The 23,963-nt window shown below is 48.6% G+C and overlaps 1 protein-coding gene across 1 annotated transcript in view; it reads right to left on the bottom strand.

Moving 5' to 3' along the window:
- Positions 1 to 23,963, bottom strand: part of ZC3H3 (zinc finger CCCH-type containing 3) — a 262,076-nt gene that overhangs the window by 65,311 nt on the left and 172,802 nt on the right. The window contains exons 6-8 of the mRNA XM_081918720.1: positions 3,002 to 3,092; positions 870 to 1,028; positions 194 to 263 (exon numbers count right to left, since the gene is read on the bottom strand). Coding sequence (XP_081774846.1) covers positions 194 to 263; positions 870 to 1,028; positions 3,002 to 3,092 — 320 coding nt within the window. The remainder of the gene's footprint in view (positions 1 to 193; positions 264 to 869; positions 1,029 to 3,001; positions 3,093 to 23,963) is intronic.

Consider the following 23,963-nt stretch of genomic DNA (forward strand, 5'->3'; position numbering starts at 1 on the left):
GGAATCTGCAAGTGACTGAGACAGACATGAACTCTGGGTTCCTGCACTGAACATAGTAATAAAACCTGTAAAAGGCAGGTCAGAATCCTGGCTGTTTACTCGTGAGCAACCACCTGCATCCCTGACAAATACGTTGTTTGAAACACGTCCCCACTGCGGCCACCTCCCTCGGCCGACTAAGAGCCAAACCAACCTTGTCTTTCGAAACCTTGTGCGAAAAGGGGCAGGTCCCATCGGTCTTCTTGCATGTACCACGGAGAAACCTGTCGAGAAGATGGAGAAGAGGGAGGTCTGAGGAGCTTTGGAGGGAAGCAGATGACAGCTGAAAAATTTCGGCAGGGGGGGAATGGTGGAATTCAACCGTTACAAATATATTTCCGCTTGCCGTGCGGAACAATCCTCACACTCCAAACTCTGTGAGCTGTTTTGGCGGTTCTCCTGACCCCCTCCCCAGCCGATTTCAGGGGGTGCACAGCAGAAGGAGCAGGGTGCCCCATTGCGCGAGTGGAAGCCCTTGCGCATGGCTTCCGCTGATGTTGCGTAACGCAATTTCAGCTTCCACCAGCATGAGGCCGAGCACAGATATTTCTTTGGAAAGGCCTTTCCAAAATGGGACTGGCCCTGTCGATTTCTGCAAAGCTCCCATGGCCAACTTAGGCCAGTTTTAATTTGCTGACATGTTCGCTTAGGGCGGCGCTTGCAATCGCAGACAGCTGTGGCCAATGTGTGGGTTATACATGTGTATCTGATGCACGCTGGATGAAAATGGAGACGTGCCCCTTTTCGCCTCATTAACTTGGTTAATCCACCACCTTTGGGGACATCAGCACTGTCCCTTCCTGCGGCTTCTGGAAAGGAAGATCATTTACCGTGTGCAGACGGCCACCTTTTCCGGGTCATGGATGTAGGGGCACCTATCGCCGCGGTTGCATTTGCCAAAGCGGTTGTAGTACATGCAGTATTCCTTCTTCTTCTCCTTCTTCTGCTTGGCCTGGCGGATGATGGCCAAGCTGCGCTGGACGGCTCGGCTGCAGGGAAGGAGAGAGACAAGCAGCTCACTTCAGCCCTGGCCAGCACGGCTGAGCGGCAGGGGCTATCATTCTCAAAACCACATTTATAAATTTTTTGTAAAAGACAAACAATCTGTACAAACGGTACAAATCGTAACTGACAAATGCATGAGGGAATGCCTCAGAATTACAGCAAAATTAAGTAAAAAATAACTAAGATTTAAACAAACAACAACAACAACAACAACAACAACAATAATAGGTGTTTAGTATGATTGTTCTGTCCTCTTTTCTTCCACAATGTGCAGAGCAGAGTTCCCAAAATAGTGGCCCCTGATCTCTGCTGTCAAATCTTTTCACTGTTAAAAGTTCCATAAACTAGCATACATTTTGCTGGTACGCTTGGGAGCCTCTCTTCCCCCATTTATAATTTATACGTCAAATGCTAAAACCCTCAAAGTGGGTTATTAATTTATTAATTAAATTTACATACTGCCCTTCATCCGAAAATCGCAGGGTAGTTCACAAGACAAAAATACAGGAGATATTTCCTGAAGTCAAACCAGACCAGATAAGAAGTGTCTTTTCTAGCTATCCCTCTGTGTAGACGGGACTTTGAGCATTAGCTTTTCCAGAATGGTTTTCAGGAATGATGGAAGTGGCAGTCCAGTAGCATTTGCCAGGTACCAAAAAGACTGCAATCTATGTTCAGAATTAAAAACTGACAGTGGTCTACCCTCATTCTTGGGGGGTTCAGCTCAATTGTTGAGCTTTTTTTAGGAAGGAGAAAAGCCCCCCATTTTTAATACAGTGATACCTCAGGTTAAATGTGCTTCGGCTTGAGCGTTTACAAGTTACGCTCCGCGGTTACCCACACGCAGTCATGTCTTACATTATACTCAGGATGCGAATGGGGCTCTGGAACGGATACCGTATGCATCCAGAGGTACCACTGTAAAAAGGTTTTGGGGGGGAGTTCCGTTTGGGGGGGGTTAAAGGCAAGGGACAAATGGGTAAAGTCACTCACAAAAAGATCACTATGGATCAAAACAGCAGCACAGAGAAGCTCCGTCTTCCCTTCCAGAGATCATACAACAATGGAGGGCAGGGCAAGGGGGCGGGGCAGGAGTCCGTTTTACCGACACTAAGGAAAGGGAGCAAGAGATCAACCACGATCTACCAAAAGCTCACGGGGATCTACCAGTAGATCATGATTGACCTGTTGGGCATCCCTGCCTTAAAGTAAAGGTAAAGGGACCCCTGACCGTTAGGTCCAGTCATGACCGACTCTGAGGTTGTGGCGCTCATCTCGCTTTATTGGCCGAGGGAGCCGGCGTACAGCTTCCGGGTCATGTGGCCAGCATGACAAAGCCGCTTCTGGCGAACCAGAGCAGCGCACGGAAACGCTGTTTACGTTCCCACCGGAGTGGTACCTATTGATCTACTTGCACTTTGAGGTGCTTTTGAACTGCTAGTTGGCAGGAGCAGGGACCGAGCAACGGGAGCTCACCCCGTCACAGGGATTCGAACCGCCGATCGGCAAGTCCTAGGCTCTGTGGTTTAACCCACCCATCACTAACTGCCACCTCATCTGCCACCTCCCCTGGCAAGGAAGCAAGAGAGGAAACTGCTGCTTTTCAACCCACGATACATGCCTCAAAGTAAGCCAGGCCTGCAGCTTTCTCTCTTTCCCCACCTGATCCATTTCAACTGCTTTTTGCCCCCCACCCCACCTATATCATTGGCAAAATGCCCTCCGCCAATCAAGCCCTTGGGAGTGGGGTGGAGAAGAGAAAGAAGGGACGTCATAACAGCCCATCACGTCTCTCAGTCACTCGGTCAGACTACAACCTTTCGAGATGGCATAGAAGAGTTTCAGGGGCTTAGCAAAATGACCTGAGAGCTTCCAGAGCTTCCAGGATTAACAGGACACTTGCTCTGTTCACATTCTGGGGACTAGCGTCTCTCCTCTAGAGGGAAGGTATACAGACCTTGCGATGTAGCGGCTGGTGGTTGACCTGTTCAGATAACTGGATGGGGAATAGCCAGGGGAGCCATGGGCGGAATCCAGCCTCGCCGTTCCTGGAGAGAAGGAGAAAGACATGAGATGCTAATTAGCACTCGTGCAGATATTACAAAAGTTGCAAAAAGGAGCTTGATCTTCTACTGAATTGCAGGCAGGGGGAAGCCATGCAAAGTTCCCGGCAGGGTAAATAAGCGCATCCTGGGTGGGCCGAGGTGTTGCCGCCGCCTCGCCAGCAGCAGGAAACGGCCAGGTGCCTGGCTGGGGATCAGAATAAATAAGGCCAGGGACTCAGGAAGCATTGCAGAAAGGCACAGGCTTGCCAGCGACGTGCCATTCCCATGTCACAACATTTGGCAAGGACCCACTTGTATGGCAACAGCGGAGGAACTAAGAGGGCTTGTTTTGTCTTCTATTTATGTTTCCTTATTCAAGGCCTTTGTCTCCTGCCTCCAAGGGACACGGGTGACGCTGTGGGTTAAACCACAGAGCCTAGGACTTGCAGATCAGAAGGTCAGCGGTTCAAATCCCTGCGATGGGGTGAGCTCCTGTTGCTCTGTCCCAGCTCCTGCCCACCTAGCAGTTCAAAAGCACGTCAAAGTGCAAGTAGATAAATAGGTACCGCTCCAGCGGGAAGTTGAGCGGCGTTTCCCTGCGCTGCTCTGGTTCGCCAGAAGCGGCTTAGTCATGCTGGCCACGTGACCCGGAAGCTGTACACCGGCTCCCTCGGCCAGTAAAGCGAGATGAGCGCCGCAACCCCAGAGTCGGCCACGACTGGACCTAATGGTCAGGGGTCCCTTTACATTTACCTCCTGCCTTCAGCAAACTGCCTTGAGACAAAGGGACAAAGGATACTGCGAAGCTGGAAAAGGTTCAGAAAAGGGCAACCCCAATGATCTAGGGGGTGAAGAAACCCTGTTATGAAGAAAGCTCACAGCGTTTGGGGCTTTTCCCTTTAGAGAAAAGGCAAGCGAGAGGCAACGTGGATAGAAGTTTATGATATTATTCACGGCATGGAGAGAGAGCGGGTGGAGAAAAGTTTTCCTCCCTCTCTCGTAACGCAGGAACCCTTGGACGTGGGACGAAGCTGGGCATGGGAAGATGCAGGACAGAGAAAAGGAAGGACTTTTTCACACTGCACATAGTTAACCAATGGAACAGGTGGCAGCGAGGGGTGACTTTAAAAGAGAACTGGACAAAGGCATGGAGGGGAGGGTTATGGTTGCTCTGCTTTGCCCCAATAATCCCGTTCTCATGGGGACTAACCAGAGGCCTGTGGGAAATAATAATAATAATAATTTTTTTATTTATACCCCGCCCTTCCCGGTTCAAAAACCGGGCTCAGGGCGGCTAACAACAAATTTAAAACAATTGTAAAAGCAGCATAAAATACAGTATAAAAACATGAATAACAATAAAATTCAAAGTTCAGAAATCAATTTAGGGGAAATAAGCATTAGATAATCCCCAGGGCTAGCTGGTTGAATTGGTCCCACTTGGGCCAGTGAGGAGACCAGGGGAGAATTAGCTGTGGGGTCTCAGAGCGGGTGATCTTCATAAAAGGGGAGGGGGAGGGAAGGAAGGGTAATAAAAGATCAGGCTAAGTTCTAATTGAAAGCCAGGCGGAATAGTTTTGTCTTACAGGCCCGATAGAAGGAGGTTAAATCCTGAAGGGCCCTAGTCTCGTGGGACAGAGCATCCCACCAGGTCGGAGCCATCACTGAGAAGGCCCTGGCCCTGGTGGAGGATAGTCTGACTTCCTTGGGGCCCGGGACCTCTAAACTATGGTTGTTCATTGAGCTTAAGGTCCTCTATAGGGCAGACCAGGAGAGGCGGTCCTGTCCCGTAGGATTTGAGCACAAGAGCCTTCTCCCCTCCTGTGGCTGCCCCCAACTGGCATTCAGAAGCATAGCTGCCTCCCCCTGTGTCGGCCAAGTGTGGCCATTGTGGCTAGTGGCCCAGAACAACTCTCTCCTCCATGACTTGGTCTAATCCAAGGTTTTAGGGAGATGGTGCAAGGGATCTTCAACATGCAGAAAATTTGGGTCTATGAGAAGGCATGCTCTGAGAAAGCTGGGAGCTGAACTGAAAGGCCTGGTTTCCGGAAAAGAATTTCATGCCACTGTTACTTATTTACATTGTGGCTCCCCCACAAAAACATGATGGGGAGTTCCTCCTGCATCGCTCAGCCCTGCACCATCAGCCGAGACGTGTGCCTGAGCGTGGCAGGTGGGGAAGAGCGTCATTCCGTCTTTCACCTGCCAACCCGAGTGTGTTCCCGAGTGAGTGAGTGGAATTTGATAGCGTGTCAATGAGCACTCTCTTCACCCAGGCTGTCACGCAGCCGGCTGGTGACGACACAGGCCCATCTGTTCCATGTGCAAACAAAATTGCTGGCGCAGCCGCATTCCCGGAGCATCGCTGCCGATCAGAGGCATCAACCAAGCCCAACCGTGGGGCAAACTCCTCTCCCCCACCACCACCAAGACAGGCAGTCACTGCAAAACATCTGGACGGTCCCTCACAGGATGGGACCCTTTGCTATGGACTGGACTGAGCTCTGTTGCCTTGCGCATCTTCTTATTCTGGGATGCGTCAAAGCATTTTCTCCCCATCACCATCAGCACCACCATCACAAGATTTTCTCACAGTGGGGATTTCGGCAAGACCAGCCAGGGATCTTTTACAAGTTTCGGTTGTTAAAAAGTGCTCATAAACTAGCCTGCTCGGGAAGAAGCACTAAAGCAAAAGATAAAATGGGAAGCTGGGAAAAGATGCTAAAAAGTTCCAAGCAGACTGTCAGATGCTGTTGCGGTTGCTCGAGAGTAACCAGGCAGGACTCTGACCTGTCTTTTACAGGCTTTATTTTGGTGCAAACTATTAACAATGAGTGAGAGTGAGAGTTGGACCGTAAAGAAGGCTGATAGCTGAAGAATGGATGCTTTTGAATTCTGGTGCTGGAGGAGATTCTTGAGAGTCCCATGGACTGCAAGAAGATCAAACCGATCCATTCTGAAGGAAATCAGCCCTGAGTGCTCACTGGAAGGACAGATCCTGAAGCTGAGGCTCCAAGACTTTGGCCACCTCAGGAGAAGAGAAGACTCCTTGGAAAAGACCCTGATGTTGGGAAAGATGGATGGCACAAGGAGAAGGGGACGACAGAGGATGAGATGGTTGAATAGTGTACTCGAAGCTACCAGCATGAGTGTGACCAAACTGCGGGAGGCAGTGGAAGACAGGAGGGCCTGGCCTGCTCTGGTCCAGGGGGTCACGAAGAGTCGGACACGACTAAAGAACTAAACAACAACAAGGCTTCCTCAACCTTGGCCCTCTAGATGTTTTGAGACTACAATTCCCATCATCCCTGCTAGCGAGGGATCATGGGAGTTGTAGGCCAAAAACATCTGGAGGGCTGAGGCTGAGGAAGCCTGGTCTGAAGCCATGAAGCGCCACGATTCACAGCGGCCCTCCAGACCCCTGTCCCCTCATCCCAAGCAAAGGAAAGAAAACCCGTCCTGAGCTGGAGGGCGGGAAACTCTGTTCCAGCAGATAAGCGCAGAAGCCTTTCCAGCTACTGCATCTTGAGAAAGAGAGAGAAAACGAAAGTCATTCCCTCCCTCTTGTCCGGCTTAGAGAAATGAATGGCTAGAATTTTTAACTAATGAAATAGAAACCGATAGATCAATAGCTGGAAGCCAAACAACTTCATAGCTGGGCTTTCATTTCATAAAAACGGCCTAATTTATTTATCTCTGCTGGAAGTGTTCGCAAAGCTGCGTTCAAACTGTTTAAGGAGCCCTCTTGCCTGCTGTGGACCTGCCTTGGGGCCGCAGGAACTTAATAAATACAGTGGTACCTTGGGTTACATACGCTTCAGGTTACATACGCTTCAGGTTACAGACTCCACTAACCCAGAAATAGTGCTTCAGGTTAAGAACTTTGCTTCAGGATAAGAACAGAATTCGTGCTCCGGCGGCGCGGCGGCAGCAGGAGGCCCCATTAGCTAAAGTGGTGCTTCAGGTTAAGAACAGTTTCAGGTTAAGAACGACCTCCGGAATGAATTAAGTACTTAACCCGAGGTACCACTGTAAATAAAATTATGATAACTACTCCCAGGGAGCAAGCCCTAGCAGAACGGAAGGGGTTTGGCCCAAGATCCTAGGAAGCATGTCCCTTTCAATGGGGGCTGAATCAAGGCCTTTTATCAGTGTGTGATTACAATATTAAGCAGGGGCTCGGGTTCAAGAGGTAGAATCACAGAATTGTAGAGTTGGAAGGGACCCCGTGGGTCATCTAGTCCAACCCCTACAATGCAGGAGTCTCAGCTAAAGCATCCATGGCAGGCTCCACATCTACACAAAAAAACACATGTACCCAAGCCCTTGGAACCACTCTGTAGTTAGCAGGCAATGGGGACAGAGAGAGAATCTCCAGTACTCCAGGAGAACGCCGAATGTGAAAAGAACTTTCAACAGTGGAAAACATTGGGCGAAACCAATTGTTTAAAAAAACAATTAAGCAGTGTGTGTGTGTGTGTGTGTGTGTGTGTGTGTGTGTGTGTGAAGATTTAGATAGATATAGGTACAGATATAGAGATAGGATTGTCATCTGTCATGTATGATCTACTTGATTGTTTTTAACACTCGATTGGGAGCAACCCAGAGTGGCTGGGGAAACTCAGTTACAGATAGGTAGCCGTGTTGGTCTGCCATAGTCAAAACAAAAAAAATTCCTTCCAGTAGCACCTTAAAGACCAACTAAGTTAGTTCTTGGTATGAGCTTTCGTGTGCATGCACACATGCGTATCTGAAGAAGTGTGCATGCACACGAAAGCTCATACCAAGAACTAACGTAGTTGGTCTTTAAGGTGCTACTGGAAGGAATTTTTTTTGTTTTGGGGAAACTCAATCAGATGGGCAGGGTATAAATAACAAATTATTATAATATTATTATTATTGATATTCCTGCATTGCAGGGGGTTGGACTAGATGGCTCTTGGGGTCTCTTCCAACTCTATGATTCTGTGACACTAAAAAATCTATTAAAATCATACAAATAACTACAATAAAAAGAGCACGACACCCAGTTCCCCAAAGTCTGTAGGAACAGTTGCTGCTAATAACACATATAGTAATAAAATTATTATTATTATTATTATTATTATTATTATTATTATTATTATTCAGCGTGGCTTACATGCTTAGCAACCCTTTCAATCCACCCCAACCCCAGACACCACCATTCCAACCTCAGCAAGACGGTCTGCTGTTGAACTTTGCCTTGTCCAAAGGTCACCCGGTGCATTTCTGCGCAGGCTCTTTGCTCACGGGGGAAATGGGCTGCAACACTGGCATGGTGATGTAACGGCAAACAAGGCAGCATCGTGCGTGGAGAGGTCAAGGCACAGCAAACATGGCAGAGCCCAGCTTAGGCTAGCCAGAGTCTTCAGGACCTTGGACAGAGCACAGAGTTCTGGGATGGATGGAGAGCTACAGCCAGAAGCACAGATTACCTTGGGAGCCAGTCTTCCAAACTGGAGTCCTCTGGCAAAGCAACATCCTTTGGCCCAGAAGGTCTTGGAGGGCCTTGTGGCGTTCATATGGAGCCCCTGGTCGTCTCACGGACTATTGACCTTTACACCACTAATCCGTTGCCACCAACCAAGTCCTCCCCAGTAAATCACTTAGTCTCAGTCAGGTTCTTAAGTTAACAATGAAGGTTGTAACTTACTGCAAACACAAATAAACTTTAAATGTACGGAGAAATCTGAGGGCTCCCTTGGACAAAAAAACAAGGACACCAGTCAGGAATACCAGAGCAAAACAGCAGCCAGTAGGCTTGGTCTTTATTGAAGACTGTCGCGACAGGACTCCCACCTGCCACCAGGTGGAACAAGATGGAAGCCCAGAACAAAAGAAGACCCCAACTTTTATTAGTTACTAATCCCCCAAACTACACCCCTAAAACTACATCACAACTACATCATTGATACATCACAAAAAGGAGGGGTTGAGGGAGGAGTTGTGTTGGTAATCTGAGTGTCCTGTCACCTGGCTGGTTCCCCCTTTCCCCCTCCCCATGAGTACTTTCCAGGTGACAAAGGGGGGTTTGCAGTTTCCTGCCCCCAGAGGGAAGAGCTGATCATTGTCCTTTGTTCCAGTCCATGCTGAATCCACTCCTATATGCAAGTTCTTTCTGACCTTGATGGTCTTCTGTCTAGGACCATCAGGGTTGGCATAGCAAGTGGGCAGGGCTCCTGTGTACGTGCTGGTACGCTCAAGGGATTATGGCTGCCCTGTATCAAATATTCCCCATTTTGTAGTCCTTCCTTCATGGAGTAAAATAAAAGTGGAACGGTGCAGATCTGATGTACGGTTGATTTTCTATGAATTTATAACAGAAGCGCCGTGTATGTCGTGTGTGAGTGTGTCGAGTTTGTACAAACTGAATGATTGGGGGGTGGGTTTCCTGGAACAATTTGAAACGCTGTTACCCCTTACCCTCTTAGTCTTATTTTATTCTGTCTCTAACTCTTCTCCCTCGCCTCACACAAGAACCAACTGCACTAACTGTCTCTCTATTTCCATCTGTTTGCAACTATTTTCCCAACCAACCAGCCAACTAAGCAAACCTCCGGCTAAGGCCTTTTATAAACAGGTAGGCGCCGCCTCTGGCTTTTCTATTGGTCTACCTATTAACTCTTTCTCTCCTCCTGTACAGACATTTTCAAACGAATGGGCAAACACCACATGCCTCTTTCCCACCTGTGCCCTTTCGGATAGGTCAAGTTCAAGCATCAGGGCAAAAGCCAAGTGCAACATTAATCCAAGGGTATGCAAGGTGGGTCCCTCCAGGCGTTGTGCCCTGAAACCTCCATGAGCCACAACCAGCATGCCTAATAGTCTGGGATGATGGGAGTTGTAGTCCAAAAAATCCAGATGGCACCACATCGGCAACCGCTGCATCATTCCATCTTCCGCCCCCAAAGAAACGGAATTCTGCAACCTTCAAAATCCTGCAAACTTGCACGCCTCTTCCTTTACCTATTTTAGTCTTCTGCGACCAACTGCAGGGGGAAGTATTATGTAACACTGATCACAAGAAATCCACACACATTGGAACCTAGTTTTGCCTTCCAAAGGGCTAGAAAGTCGCTTTAAAAATAAAATATATAAATATAAAATCTGCCATGCCCTAGGACATTGGGGGGAATTCAACGCTTTGGTTATACAACCGTATTGGCGAACTGAATTATCTCTCCTCTCCTTCTCCAATACACTGTTTTGGGGTTCTCTTCACCCTCCAGAGCCGATTAGGAGGCAGTGCCAGGGGAGGGGAGAAGCTGCGGCCAGTGTACCAGTTTGCTGAATCCGACCTGCTGAAGTAGCTGTGATTCCTGCATTGCAAGGGGTTGGACTAGATGACCGTCGGGATCCCTTCTTAGTCCACAATTTTACAGTTCTATGAATTCAAGAAAATGTCCCGCTCAGATCAGAACAGGTTACAGCAGCCCACAGAGAAGGGTCCCTGTTCTCAAAGGAATCAGAAACTAAAGTAGGGAAGAGAAGCAGAACTGAAAATCTGCTAGTATATCTAATTAATAATCCCTGCTCTTCCAGATATTCTTACTTATAAACAAAATGTGCATTGTTTTATCCTTATCACATGCCTGCCCACCCCTGGAGCTCCATCCAGAATTATTTTTCCATAACTGTAAAGCAACATTTAGCCAACATTTCTAATCTCTTGTTTTTGAATTGCCATACCGCTGGCTTTTATTGTTCTTGGGTTTAGCATTCCGCTGCTCTTATTGTGTTTTTATTATTCTTGCAAGGCACGGCACAGTTTGTTTGTTTTCAAAGGGCAAAAGAAAAAGGCCTCTCAATCACCCACAGCACAGACAGACTCTCTTTCGCCACGGCTGCAAGTTGCACCCCCGGCTCTCCCCACCTGCAAGAAAACTATTTGCATCTTGTACGGGATGCTAAGCGAAGGCACGGCCTCTCACATGCCCCAGATATCAGTTGCCTGGTGAGCTTTATTTGTGTTGCAATGAAGCATGGGGACCCAGCGGGGTCAAGGGTCAAAAGGGGCATGGAAAACTACGATGCCTCTGACACCCAGTGGCTGTGAAGGCAATTTATGTCCAACAGATATCTTAAAAAACAAGCCCGTTATGCAAAAAAAAACCAACCACATTCTTGTCCTCAGAGAACTGAAACACACAACGCTTAGGGGCTGTGGCAGTACGGAGGGTGGTTTGAGGCTCGGCTAAGCGGACTTGGCTGGAAGGGAACGAAATGCCTCAATGACTGCACACACACACACACACACACACACACACACACACACACAGCTCTGTGAATTCATTCCAAGGACTGAAGAGGGAAAGTAGTTAGGCTTGAAGAAGATCTGCTATTAATCATCGCCATAATCATGCATTTAATGAACACGACAGTTCCCTCTCCCTCTGGAGGGACGCGGAGGTTCTCGCAGCAACAACCGCTTTGCGACGCACTCGCCAGAGGATGCTGAGAGGCTGCCAGAGCGGGACGCCAGTGGCGATGCATCAAGGCGCAGCGCGACACCCTTTCCGTGGGCTGCAGCAAGAGCCTTTCGAGACAAGGCGCTGAGATGCAAACTGGGTGTCCTTAAAATAGGGGGATTTCCTCGACGCGCCGTTCCCATCCAGAGCCCTTGTTGGCTATGCAAGGCATGGGTGGGATGTTCAGGATCGGGGCCTGGGAAAAGGATGTGTAGGTAGATGTGGAGGAGGCCAAGGCAGTTGACCGGAAACATGTCCTTTCAGCCTGGGATCCTCAGCAACCCTGGAAACCCAATGGGTGCAAGGCAGGTTGCAAAAATGCTTATTATAGGCCAGGCCAACCACTAGTGCTGATTTTTCAGGGATCCAGCAAGTGCTGTGTCTCTACCCAACATGACCGAGCAGGAATAACCACATGCCTTCCTCCTGCGGCTTAAGATGCCTCACTCAGCCTCCAAATCTACCTCTGATCTGCCCTTCCTAGGCGTGCTTGGAGTTCCAGCAACAACAAGATGGCCCTCAGCAGCAGATACAGCCCTTAGGAGATGCTTCCCTATCCTATCCTATCCTATCCTATCCTATCCTATCCTATCCTATCCTATCCTAGAATGAATTAACATATTAACACACACCAGCATTTAGGCATACACTTTAACTGAAATATATTTCCTGGCTTTTTTATATATAAAGGTGGGACTCTTGACATAAGCAGAACCCTAAGTATAGAATGGAACGAACTGTCTAGGGTACTCTAAAGCAAATGCTTTTGAGGTTATCATAAAAGCATGAGAAGAGCTTGGCTGCTGGATCAGACCAAGAACCCATCTTGTCCAGCATCCTGTTCTTGCAGCATCTGACGAGATGCCTCAAAGCAGGACCTGAAATTGCAGGGCTGGGAGGCAACGAGAGGGCCAGAGAGATTTCTGTGAGATTTCAGGGCAAGACGGGCGGAATCCAGAATTCAATTATTCTCTGTCCAGCTTGAACCCTCCTTCTCCATGTGGCAACATTCAGACATTCAGAGTTTCTCCAGTCCCCACAAAGGACGCTTTTTGTCTCTAGATGACAGCTTCGAAGAAATCTCCATAGGTGAAGGCATGGCCTGTGAACACATTTACACCCCGGCTGCAAGATCCTTTAACACAACCATCGAGAAGGAATGGGAACGTGTCAACTTGAGTCATTACCACTGTTTACTAAATGAACTCATCCATGCGCCATGCGCCTCTAGTGACTATAACACCCGTTGCTGGAGCTGAAAGTTGATGAGAGCTCTGATAGGTCCTTCTGAATATTCAGTTCCGTCTGCAAAAGGATTGATCTGAATCGATGCCCTCCAAAAAGACATTTCTGAAAACTTCGGCTTTGCATTAACCCTTGAACTGAGTCGCCCTCTCAACCAAAGACAAGTTGACAAAAGGTGCAAAGCAACATCTTTGTTTGCGTAGGTCCACTGGGAACGGGCAAATTGTGGGGACTCTGTTAGGGGCGGAAAACCTCCTGCAATTCAGCCATATATTTTTTTTCTGAGTAAAACGTGGAATACTTTCAGAATGTGCCAGAGCTTCTCAATCGGGTTAGAATGTCATTCAGAGAAACAACAGGCAGCCTCTCTTGAGGGTGTTTTGATTGGGCTGCATCTCGGCATCAGGGACTAGATGATCTGATCATGCCATACACAGATCTATGTCAGAAACCCCAATCCCAGGTCACAACAGCCTGTGTTTGAAAGGAGGTCAAGCCAGGACATCATGCAGAGATGCAACAGGAAGCCTCCTCCATGGGACCAGTTCAGGTTCACTGGAGGTTTTTGTCAATAAACTGATTCTATGAGGCACAGGGAAGCAGTTCTCTTGTGAGCTTTGTTGTCCCCCAAAGGCGGCTTTGGGATCATAGCTGCACGATTTGCAACTGCAAAGAAACATCCCCATGTGTCTGGATTACACATTCTAAATTTAGAGATTATTTCTAAAATGCACCTAATTTTTATTTCATGTCATAGGATTGCTAGAGTGCCCAGGGCAGAGTATCATTTTACAGTTCTTAAAACCCCTGAAGGCAAATGGAGACAAACCACTCCTCTTACCACACACAGGCTTTTGCAACTGAAAACTACATGGTATTTTTTAAAAAAACGATCTTTGCATTTTTAAAGTTTTGTTTGTCTGATATTTGTTTTGTTACCCTTTGCTATTGGGGCTTCTTCATATTCCAAAACGGCCTAGGCTGAGATTAGACTCCACGTAGAACGAAGTGTGTCCATTGGGAAGATGTGATGCACAGAGCCAGATTTTCTGCAACCTCCTACATGATGATACCACGGATGGGGGCAACACACAAGCAGCTTTGCAACCTGGAAATGCTCCTGGATGCAGCTTTGCTGCTGGATTCACAGACAGGGGCACTAACCTCGGAGCTCTTTTTATCCACACTTATTTGTCACAGAAGCAGCGCCCCTTCTTGGAGAGCAGGGAGCTGGCCACAGTCATAGAAGCTTTCATTTCCGCAGTGCACTGCGATGTGTGCAAATATCCTTCAGGGCTGCCTGGGAATTACAGCTAAAGCAAAACAAGAACCTTGCATGGAGTCAGGCCATCTAGCTCACCATTGTCTTATACCAGGCTTCCCCAACCGGGTGCCCTACGAATGTTTTGGACTACAACTCCCATCAAGCCCTGGCTGGGGCTAATGGGAAAGCGCAGTTGAAAGTGTCTGGAAGGGTAGCAGATTGGGGAAGGCTGTTCTGTTTCATGTGGACAGGCTCTGCCCCTCTGCTCCGCAGGCTCCCTTTGCCAGGTTGGACCAGAGGCCCTTTCCATTAATTCACCTGCTCAATAAAAAGCAGAGGCCCTTTCCTGCACCTGCCAGAGATGCCGCCTCCCCTCTGCTTCATGCGGCCGTCTTGGCGCAATTTGTTCCGCTAAACCTGTTTAACGCGTGACCTCGGCACCTAGGAAAGGTATTCTTTTAACCATGAAAATTCCTTTAATAGGCCGCATTAGCATCTTGCATCTGCAAAGGCAGCCTTATGGCAAGCGCTGCCTTCTCTCTTCCCCCCCCCCCCCGCCTCCAGCAGCCCCACTTTCCATTTCATAGGCCCGTGGCTTTAGTGCTGAACAAAACATTTGTGAGGCTGGCACCAAGGAAATTTATTTCTTTAATTATTACCCATTTAAGCAGGTCCAGCCATTTCCAGGCGGATCAGCACGAGCTGCTGCTGGGGGCTCATTTATTTTAACTCATCCAGAGGCTCAAGTACTCCTTCCTTGCCGGAAGGGAAAGGCTAAATAGAAGCTCCCATTCCAAGAACAACAACAACACACCCATTTTCTGTTGCTTTCTTAGTTTCCAAAGGCCGCTTTTAAAGGCTCAGGTGAAAGAACATAGGACTGGGCGCGACATAAACACACACACACACACACACACACTGGAAATCTGCAGTCAAAAATTTGGGTGGGTAATTCTGGATGCAGGTGTGTAATTCAGGCTCCCTCTCCCCCCATTCACCCACCACCTTTATAAGCCACCGGCCCACAACCCAGAGGGGTTCCTTTCAGAAGCAGCTTCAGGGATTGAACCGCATCCAGCAGGCAGGGAGTTTCAACTTTATTTTCACGGCACTGCGGCCTCCCCCTATGAGTACCCCACAAATTGCCTGAGACTTGGCACCGGGGGCAACAATTTGAAATCAGAAAGTCGGCCGCCCAGCTGGGCAGGCGGAATTTAATCGCTCCGCTTCCCAGATTGTGGCCATAACCTTGTTGACTACAAAGGAGCGAGGTTACAGTGGCGAGCTTGGGTTCTGCAAGAAAGCTACCCAAAGTCTCCTGGTTAATGCATTATATTACTCTGAGGGTTTGGCACGTCAGAGGAGCCTGCCTGAAGTAAGCGGCTGCTTCATATATCAGAATTTCCTGCACAGAGATTAATCTCCATGTAAACGGAAGGTTAGATTGTGGGAACATGACACATGTGGAACCTTTCTGTCGCAGATGCACAGGCAAATCAGCACTCCCAAGCCACATAACTGCTCCGGGGTGTGTCGAATGAAGACACAGTTCATAGCTCACGTTTGGTCACTCAAGGATTCATCTCCATATAAGAAACTGAAACCTGCAAAGCAGCCCCTCAGAATGGGATTGCTGCTACAGGATATGCTTGGTGCTTTTATAGGAAATAATAATAATTCAGTAATTTATTATTTATACCCCGCCCATCTGGCTGAGTTTCCCCAGCCACTCTGGGCGGCTCCCAATTAAGTGTTAAAAACAATACAGCATTAAACATTAAAAACTTCCCTAAACAGGGCTGCCTTCAGATGTCTTTTAAAGATAAGATAGCTGCTTATTTCCTTGACATCTGCTGGGAGGGCGTTCCACAGGGTGGGCGCCACTACTGAGAAGGCCCTCTGCCTGGTACCCTGTAACTTGGCTTCTTGCAGTGAGGGAACCACCAGAAGGCCGTCAGAGTTGGACCTCAGTGTCCAGGCTGAACGATGGGGGTTGAGACGCTCCTTCAGATATACTGGACCAAGGTGGTTTAGGGCTTTAAAGGTCAGCACCAACACTTTCAATTATGCTCAGAAACGTACTGGGAGCCAATGCAGATCTCTCAGGACGGGTGTTGTGTGGTCCCGGAGGCCGCTCCCAGTCAACAGTCTAGCTGCCACATTCTGGATTAATTGCAGTTTCTGAGTCACCTTCAAAGCTAGCCCCACGTAGAGCGCATTGCAGTAGTCCAAGTGGGAGATAACCAGAGCATGTACCACTTTAGTGAGACAGTCTGCGGACAGGTAGGGTCTCAGCCTGCATACCAGGTGGAGCTGGTAGACAGCCGCCCTGGACACAGAATTAACCTGCGCCTCAATGGACAGCTGTGAGTCCAAAATGACTCCCAGGCTGCACACCTGGTCCTTCAGGGGCACAGTTACCCCATTCAGGACCAGGGAAAGCCGAAGTCCTGCAGCCTCTCTGCCCAGAAGGGCATTTCAGACCAGTTTGCTCTCTCTCCATAAATGAAGGAGTCAACCCTCTATCATCGAGCTCTGCAGGTGGATAGGAAGATAAGCCCCTAATCAGAATCCATTTCTGTGCGTAGCCAGTGTGCCCTACACATTCTTTAATGTGATTGAGCTGTGCACTGTGGACGGTCCCGGGAGCAGGAGACTGGCAAGAGAACCACTGGCCAGCCCTGCCTTAGGAGTCCGGTGACCACAAAGGGAGCCCTCGCCATTCTTGCCCACCAGTCATCAGCTGGTGCCCTGCCAGCCATTGCTCAGCAGTCTGCACAGGTCAGCGTGGAGCCTGCTCAGCACAATTCACATTAATTGGACCAAAACTCTTCTGGGGCCGACACTCCGCAAACACAGAGGCCAACCTCAGCAGAAAACATCTGCAGGGGGATGCACAGCCGTTCGACAGCTCTCACATATATAAACCGTTTGTTTTAAACACGGCTTTTTGCTCTCCCCCGAAAGGTATTTCACAAGGAAGTTCAAATGTGATCTCAGAGCTACAGGGCGTGCACTGCAACGCTTGCATCCCAGCTGCAAAGGGATGGGAAAGGAAGTTGTCATAGGTGCAAAAAATTCAGTAATCTGGGCGAGGACACACTTTGAAAAAGTGCAGCCTTTGCCAACCTGGTGCCCTCCAGATGTTTTGCATTGTGATTCCCATTAGCCCCAGATAGAACAGCCACATGATGCTAGAGCCAAGGGGAGCATGTTCATGCTGGTTGATGGTTGAGTTGTGGTCCAAAACATTTGGAGACAACCAACGTAGCAAAGGTGCAGGGTGTCCAGCCAACACAGTCACCTCACCTCTTTCTTATAATGCCAGCACTTACACATCCTTTTTTAAGGGGGGCGGGTTCAAATCTCGCTGTAGACTTTTTGTTACAATCCCCACAACACGTTTGTAGGGTAAAGGTAAAGGGACCCCTGACCGTTAGGTCCAGTCGCGGCCGACTCTGGGGTTGCGGCGCTCATCTCGCTTTACTGGCCGAGGAAGCCGGCGTACAGCTTCCGGGTCATGTGGCCAGCATGACTAAGCCGCTTCTGGCGAACCAGAGCAGCGCACGGAAACACCGTTTACCTTCCCGCCGGAGTGGTACCTATTTATCTACTTGCACTTTGACGTGCTTTCGAACTGCTAGGTTGGCAGGAGCAGGGACCGAGCAACGGGAGCTCACCCCTTCGCAGGGATTCAAACTGCTGACCTTCTGATTGGCAAGTCTTAGGCTCTGTGGTTTAACCCACAGCGCCACGCATGTCAATATTATTATTATTATTATTATTATTATTATTATTATTATTATTATTACAGATGATGCAGGGGGGAGAGCTGTGGAAGAGAATGACTTATCTAAGACTAGCTGGTGAGTTCATGACCACAGTTAGGGGTAAAAACAAAAAAAAATTCCTTCCAGTAGCACCTTAAAGACCAACTAAGTCAGTTCTTGGTATGAGCTTTCGTGTGCATGCACACTTCTTCAGATACTTCAGATACAGTATCAAGAGACAGTGATGGTCATTAACCTAAATGAACAAATTCATGGAGAAGATGACTATCAACGGTCACTAGCCAGGATGGCTCTGCTCTGTCTTCACAGTTGGAGACAGCAATGGTTCTGAATCCCAGTTGCTGGAAAACACAGCAAGAGGGGAGAGGGGTCTCGTGCTGGAAACCTGCTTGCAGTTTTCAGGCAGGCACCAGGTTAGTCACTGTAAAGACAGGATGCAAGACGAGATGGGTCATTGGCCTGATCCAGGAGGCCCTTCTTCTGCTCATCCATTCAGTGGTTCCCTCAGCCTCAGTTCCTGGTAGGATGCAACGCCTCCTCCTTGGATGAAGCTTCATCAGAGACACAAAACCCCAAGAAGGGGCCTGAGGACATTCAGCAGAGAACAGGTTGCTCATGTGATCCCCCTGCAGTGACAAAAGGAGGCGGGTGGGCTGGGGGAGCGCTTTTGGCTGCTCCGCAAAACGTAGAAACGGCATTCCCGTGACATTCAGCCCTTCTAAAATTAGTTGGTAAGCAAGCAGCCGAGTGCGCATTTTCTTCCAAGCGCTTTTCGTCCTTCCTGGCAGCGATGACGGCCCTTGACAGCTTGGCGCCTGGTCAGCCGCCCCCGCACTCGGCTCTCCTGACTGTGCAAGGGGGTTTCCCCAGCCACCTTGGGAATCCTGCTGATCAGCACACACGTCCCTGGGGAACTCTCTGGCATTGAACGCTGAAGGATCCCGGTGCGCTTAAAAGCGCATGATGTTCATAAGAACATAAGAAGAGGCTGCTGGACCAGGCCAAAGGCCCATCTGGTCCAGCACCCTGTTCTCACAGTGGCCAAGTGAGGTGCTTGTAGGAAACCCCCAGACAGGATTCCTGTACAAAATGCCTCTCCACTCCTCTGGTTTGCAGAAACTGAAATTTAGAAGCATTGCCGGGGATAAGGGGAGATATGGTACAAAAAGTGACTAAGGAGTGGGCTATCTTTAAGGAATACATCAAAAATTATGTGGAAAAAGTCGAATTTCTGACAGATACTGAGTGAATCCAGAAAATGGTTAGAGTGAAAGGAGAGTAAAGTTAAGATAAAAGAAGAGATTAAAGAAATAATGAAATGTGTTTAAGCTAGTTGGAAAAATGAAGTAGCATAACAAGAACGGCTGGAAGTCAAGTCACTTGGTGGGTGTCTGTATGGGGTAGGTGTGTAGGTATGTTGATATGTAGGTATGTTGACCCCTGACTGTTAGGTCCAGTCATGGCCGACTCTGGGGTTGCGCCGCTCATCTTGCTTTACTGGCCAAGGGAGCCGGCGTACAGCTTCTGGGTCATGTGGCCAGCATGACTAAGCCACTTCTGGCGAACCAGAGCAGCGCACGGAAACGCCGTTTACCTTCCCGCCGGAGTGGTACCTATTTATCTACTTGCACTTTGACGTGCTTTCGAACTGCTAGGTTGGCAGGAGAAGGGACTGAGCAACGGGAGATGAGCCCGTCGCGGGGATTGGAACCGCCGACCTTCTGATCGGCAAGCCCTAGGCTCTGTGGTTTAACCCACAGCACCACCCGTGTCCCTATCAGTTGGATTACTTGCACTTAAATGTCTAAATATCTGCATGCAATGAGGATTGGACTGTCCCAAGAATTGCAAGGAGGGAGAGAATTGACCACTGTTCGCTCACTCGCCCATCTCAACACCTGTGTTTTGCACACTCACCCAACGAAGCCACTATCCTACCAGCATACATGAATACTCATATGTGGGGGAAAGCCGAATCAGGCACAGGATACAATCCAGAACCAACCGCTCACATACAAACAGGTCCATGTCTTTACATCAGCCATCCCCAATATGGGCTGGTATTCAACAAAGTTTTACTCAGAGTAGAGCCACTGCAGTCTCCCCTCATTCTCGCTGCAACCTTGCGAGGTAGGCTTGGCTAAGAAAAAGTGCACATCCAGCACGTTTTGTGGACTGAGCAGGGATTTGACCCTGAATTCTCTCATGGCCAACACTCCTACCAGCTTCAAGCTCCAATCAGTTCCTTGGTTTTATCCTTTCTGCTATTCACGTCATTTTGCATTTTTATTTTCCCCCTTTTCACGACCAAGTGAAAGCAAAATAGCCCCAGAAATATAAAAGCCCCCAGGAAGGGGAAGATCGTAATATCTACAGACTCTGCTCCGGAGGGAAGCTGGAGGGTGCCTAGAAACGCCACTTGAGGGCCTCTTCAATTCCATCACAGCGCCAAGAGTGTGTTAAGCACAACTAGAGACGGCTCTTTAATAGATTGAGGTCAGGCTCGCTTTCCGGACAATGTCAGCCCTTAATTTTGTTCCTGCTGCTTTCAATCTTGCACTCAGGGCTGCCTTCCCCCATCACTCTGCCCTCCATGAAACTCCTCTGTGGAATTTGCTTTTTTGAAAGAGCGAGGGGTTTTTGCCACCACCAAAGACCTTGCCTATTTCCTCGACTGTCTGTAACTCGTGTATATGGCACGGAACCAGGCAAAACTCCTTATTATAGCAGCCGGTTAAATATCTCGCACCTTTGCTGAGTGGAAGAATGCAAGAAGAGCCTTTCTGTTCCAGACCTATTTAGTCCAGCATTGCATGTCCCACAGTGGACGCCCAGGTGCCTCTCGGAAGCCCACAAACAGGACCCCAGTGTAACAGCCCTCTCCTCACCTGCAGTTCCAAGCAGCTGGCGTACGGAGGTATACTGCCTCCGACAGAGGACGGCAGTGGGGAAGGGTCATTGCTCACTGGCAGAGGGAACTGCCTTGCATGCAGACGACCCCAGGTTCAGTCCCAGCCATCTCCAGTAGAGCTGGAACGTCTCCAGCCTGAAACCCACGGGCTTCTATCAGCCATTATCTTCCAGCCTAATCTACCTTGCAGGGGTGTCGCAAGAGTAAAAAACAATAACCCCATGTAAGATCCTCTGAGCTGCTCGGATGAATGGTCAAATATGTACCTATGCATTTAAAAATGTTTTTAACCTACAGTTCCAAAGACCAAAGCAGGCGATAATACCATAATGCATTTAAACTACAGTGGACGCTCGGGTTGCGAACGTGATCCATGTGGGAGGCATGTTTGCAATCCGCGGTGCTGCGTCTGCACACACGCAGGTCCTGATACGGTGCTTCTGCGCATGCGCAAAGTGTGATTTAGTGCTTCTGCGAATGCGCCAAAACCCGGAAGTTTCCCATTCCAGTACTTCCAGGTTCGGTGTGGTACGCATCCCGAAAACACGTAACCTAAAGCGTCTGTAACCCGAGGTATGACTGTATACCGACTGATATTCCTTGTCCCTTTAGGTGTGCCATTTCAGGGGGTGGAACTTATTCCCCCCAAATTTCTTCAGTGAAGGGTCTTAGAAATATGTTTCTGGTGAACTTAAAACTGCTTTTTTGTGATTGGACAACATTTAGCTTGGGAAGACTATGTTTGATGAAGAAGCACATAAACCGCTTTTATCCTTCTGAAAATGTCAGGTATTGACAAACAAACAAACAAAATTGGCAATAATTTCTAAAGATTTCTATGCAATATTTTATACATTTAACACCAAGCAAAACTAATTTTATTAATTTAAGTGAAACAGCTTTTGAAATCCCAAGTCATGATACAACGTTTGAGCACCCCTTGTTTTTTGGAATTTGAATGTTGCAACACATTATGTTCCACCTGCCCTTGGCTATGTGTGCAATTTATAAATAGGTCATATAAAGAAGGTTTACATCTTAAAGAAATGGGACCCAGAGGTCAGCTTGCCTGTTACAGAATTGGTTATTCATGCAAAAACTCAACCCTTATACATACAAAGTAATTTTAAAGAAGAAAGTCCCTTTGACTGCATTATATTAGTAGTAGTAGCATCTTGCCCTTCTTTCCAAAGGAAGCCAGGCCAGAAAAAAACATCCACATTTATAAAAGCATCCCAGAACAGTCAAAGCATTATAAAAACAGCTGCAATTGAAAACATGATTTCTTCCAGCAATCTCTGGCTTGCCAGGAGCAGCTTTTTTTCTTTTTGCCTGGGTAGACAGGTAAAGGTAAAGGGACCCCTGACCATTAGGTCGAGTCGGTTGACTCTGAGGTTGTGGCGCTCATCTCGCTTTACTGGCCGAGGGAGCCGGCGTACAGCTTCCGGGTCATGTGGCCAGCAGGACAAAGCCGCTTCTGGCAAAACCAGAGCAGTGCACGGAAACAACGTTTACCTTTCCGCAGGAGCGGTACCTATTTATCTACTTGCACTTTGACGTGCTTTCGAACTGCTAGGTTGGCAGGAGCAGGGACCGAGCAACAGGAGCTCACCCCATCACGGGGATTTGAACCGCCAACCTTCTGATTGGCAAGTCCTAGGTTTAACCTACAGCGCCACCCGCGTCCCAAGTCGGTAGACAGGGATGCTTTCAAATTACTCCTGATAGGAGACAGACACGCCTCACTAGGGAGGGCATTCCATAAGCACGTGCAGAGTTCTTTCCTCTTCCCGCTGAGCCACACAGCTGGGAGAAGGGCCTTTGAGGTGCCCTTCTCATTCCCAGGTGAAACGTCTCATTTCAGGCCTTGCTCTCGCAAGTAGGGGGTGAGCAGGTCAAACTGGACTGCTTCAGGTCGCTAGGGGAGAGGGGGCTCATAGGATAGGACGTTCCTCCACAGAACAAAAGCTCCCACCAGGAGCTGGCCCCTTTCTCCCTGACCTCCCCGTTTCCTACATGCGAGGATCCTTTACTGTATGGCACAGCCTCCCGTCATGGGAGCCCTCGCCTGCACCAGGCTGACCGCGTCACCTCCTGTTTGCGAGAACAAGGCCTTAGAGATTAAGCACTGATCTGATCCGTCTCATCTAATTCTGGGCATTTCCCCAAGCCTCTTTTGCACATAACAATCTAATCAAATTTTGGAAGTGGAGCAAGGTGGCGAGGCGAGGCGCGGAGGCCAATCTGCCTGGCGGCGAGACGCATCTGAGCTCCGGGCACGTAGTGAATAAAACCCACTCCGCTCAGGTCCACCGGCCAAAAGGCAAATACCCAGGGCTCTCCAAGCTTGCGATAACGAGCTTGTGGCTTGTGGACAAGCTAGAGGAAAACTACTGGTTTCCCTCTCGCTTACAGAGATGGATGACTTGCTTGATCACTTCTGGCAGCCTCGTGATTGGCCACTGATAGTGCAAAGGGCTTGGCGTTAGAGGCAGCCCTGGGACCAAAAAAAATCCTTAACTTGTGCCAGTGGCGACAAAGCAGGTGTTGGGTCTGGGTGATGAAAGTGAATCAGGTCGGCCTCAGCTGCCCGTAAGGGAACCACACACACACACACACCCAGCAGGAGGAGGACAAAGCAAAGCCAGTTAAATAATTAACAGCCACATTTGTCATTTCCAGGGAGGATTCAAAGGCGGGTGAAGTTGATGGAATTGAAGGAATACAGCCTTGTGTGCACGCAGAGGGGCCAGGCACCTGCCTGGTTCAGCTCATTTAACATTCAAAAGCGCTTGATGTTCAATATCCGGCTTCTGTCTCAACTGGGGAAAGATCTGAACCGCTGTGTTCCAGATGCAAAGATTTAGCACCCACATCTGGTGTTGTTTTGAGTTATGCCCCTTCTGCAGCCTACATTGGACCTCCTAAGGTAGAAACAAGATTTACCAACTATTGAAGAATGGCAGATGAAGATGATGGACTATACGGAACTTGCCAAACTGACCGGGAGACTCCGAGACCAGAGAGAAGGGACGGTGGAAGAAGACTGGAAGAAGTTTAGGGAATATTTGAAAAAAAAACATGTTAATGTTTAAATCTCAGAATAGCTTTGGAAGAGGATATAGGCTGTAGGGTTAGAAGTAGAAGATAGGGTATTTTAAAATAGTATTATTT

This window comes from Podarcis melisellensis (assembly GCF_964234715.1).
Source record: "Podarcis melisellensis genome assembly, chromosome: 7".
Classification (NCBI taxonomy): domain Eukaryota; kingdom Metazoa; phylum Chordata; class Lepidosauria; order Squamata; family Lacertidae; genus Podarcis; species Podarcis melisellensis.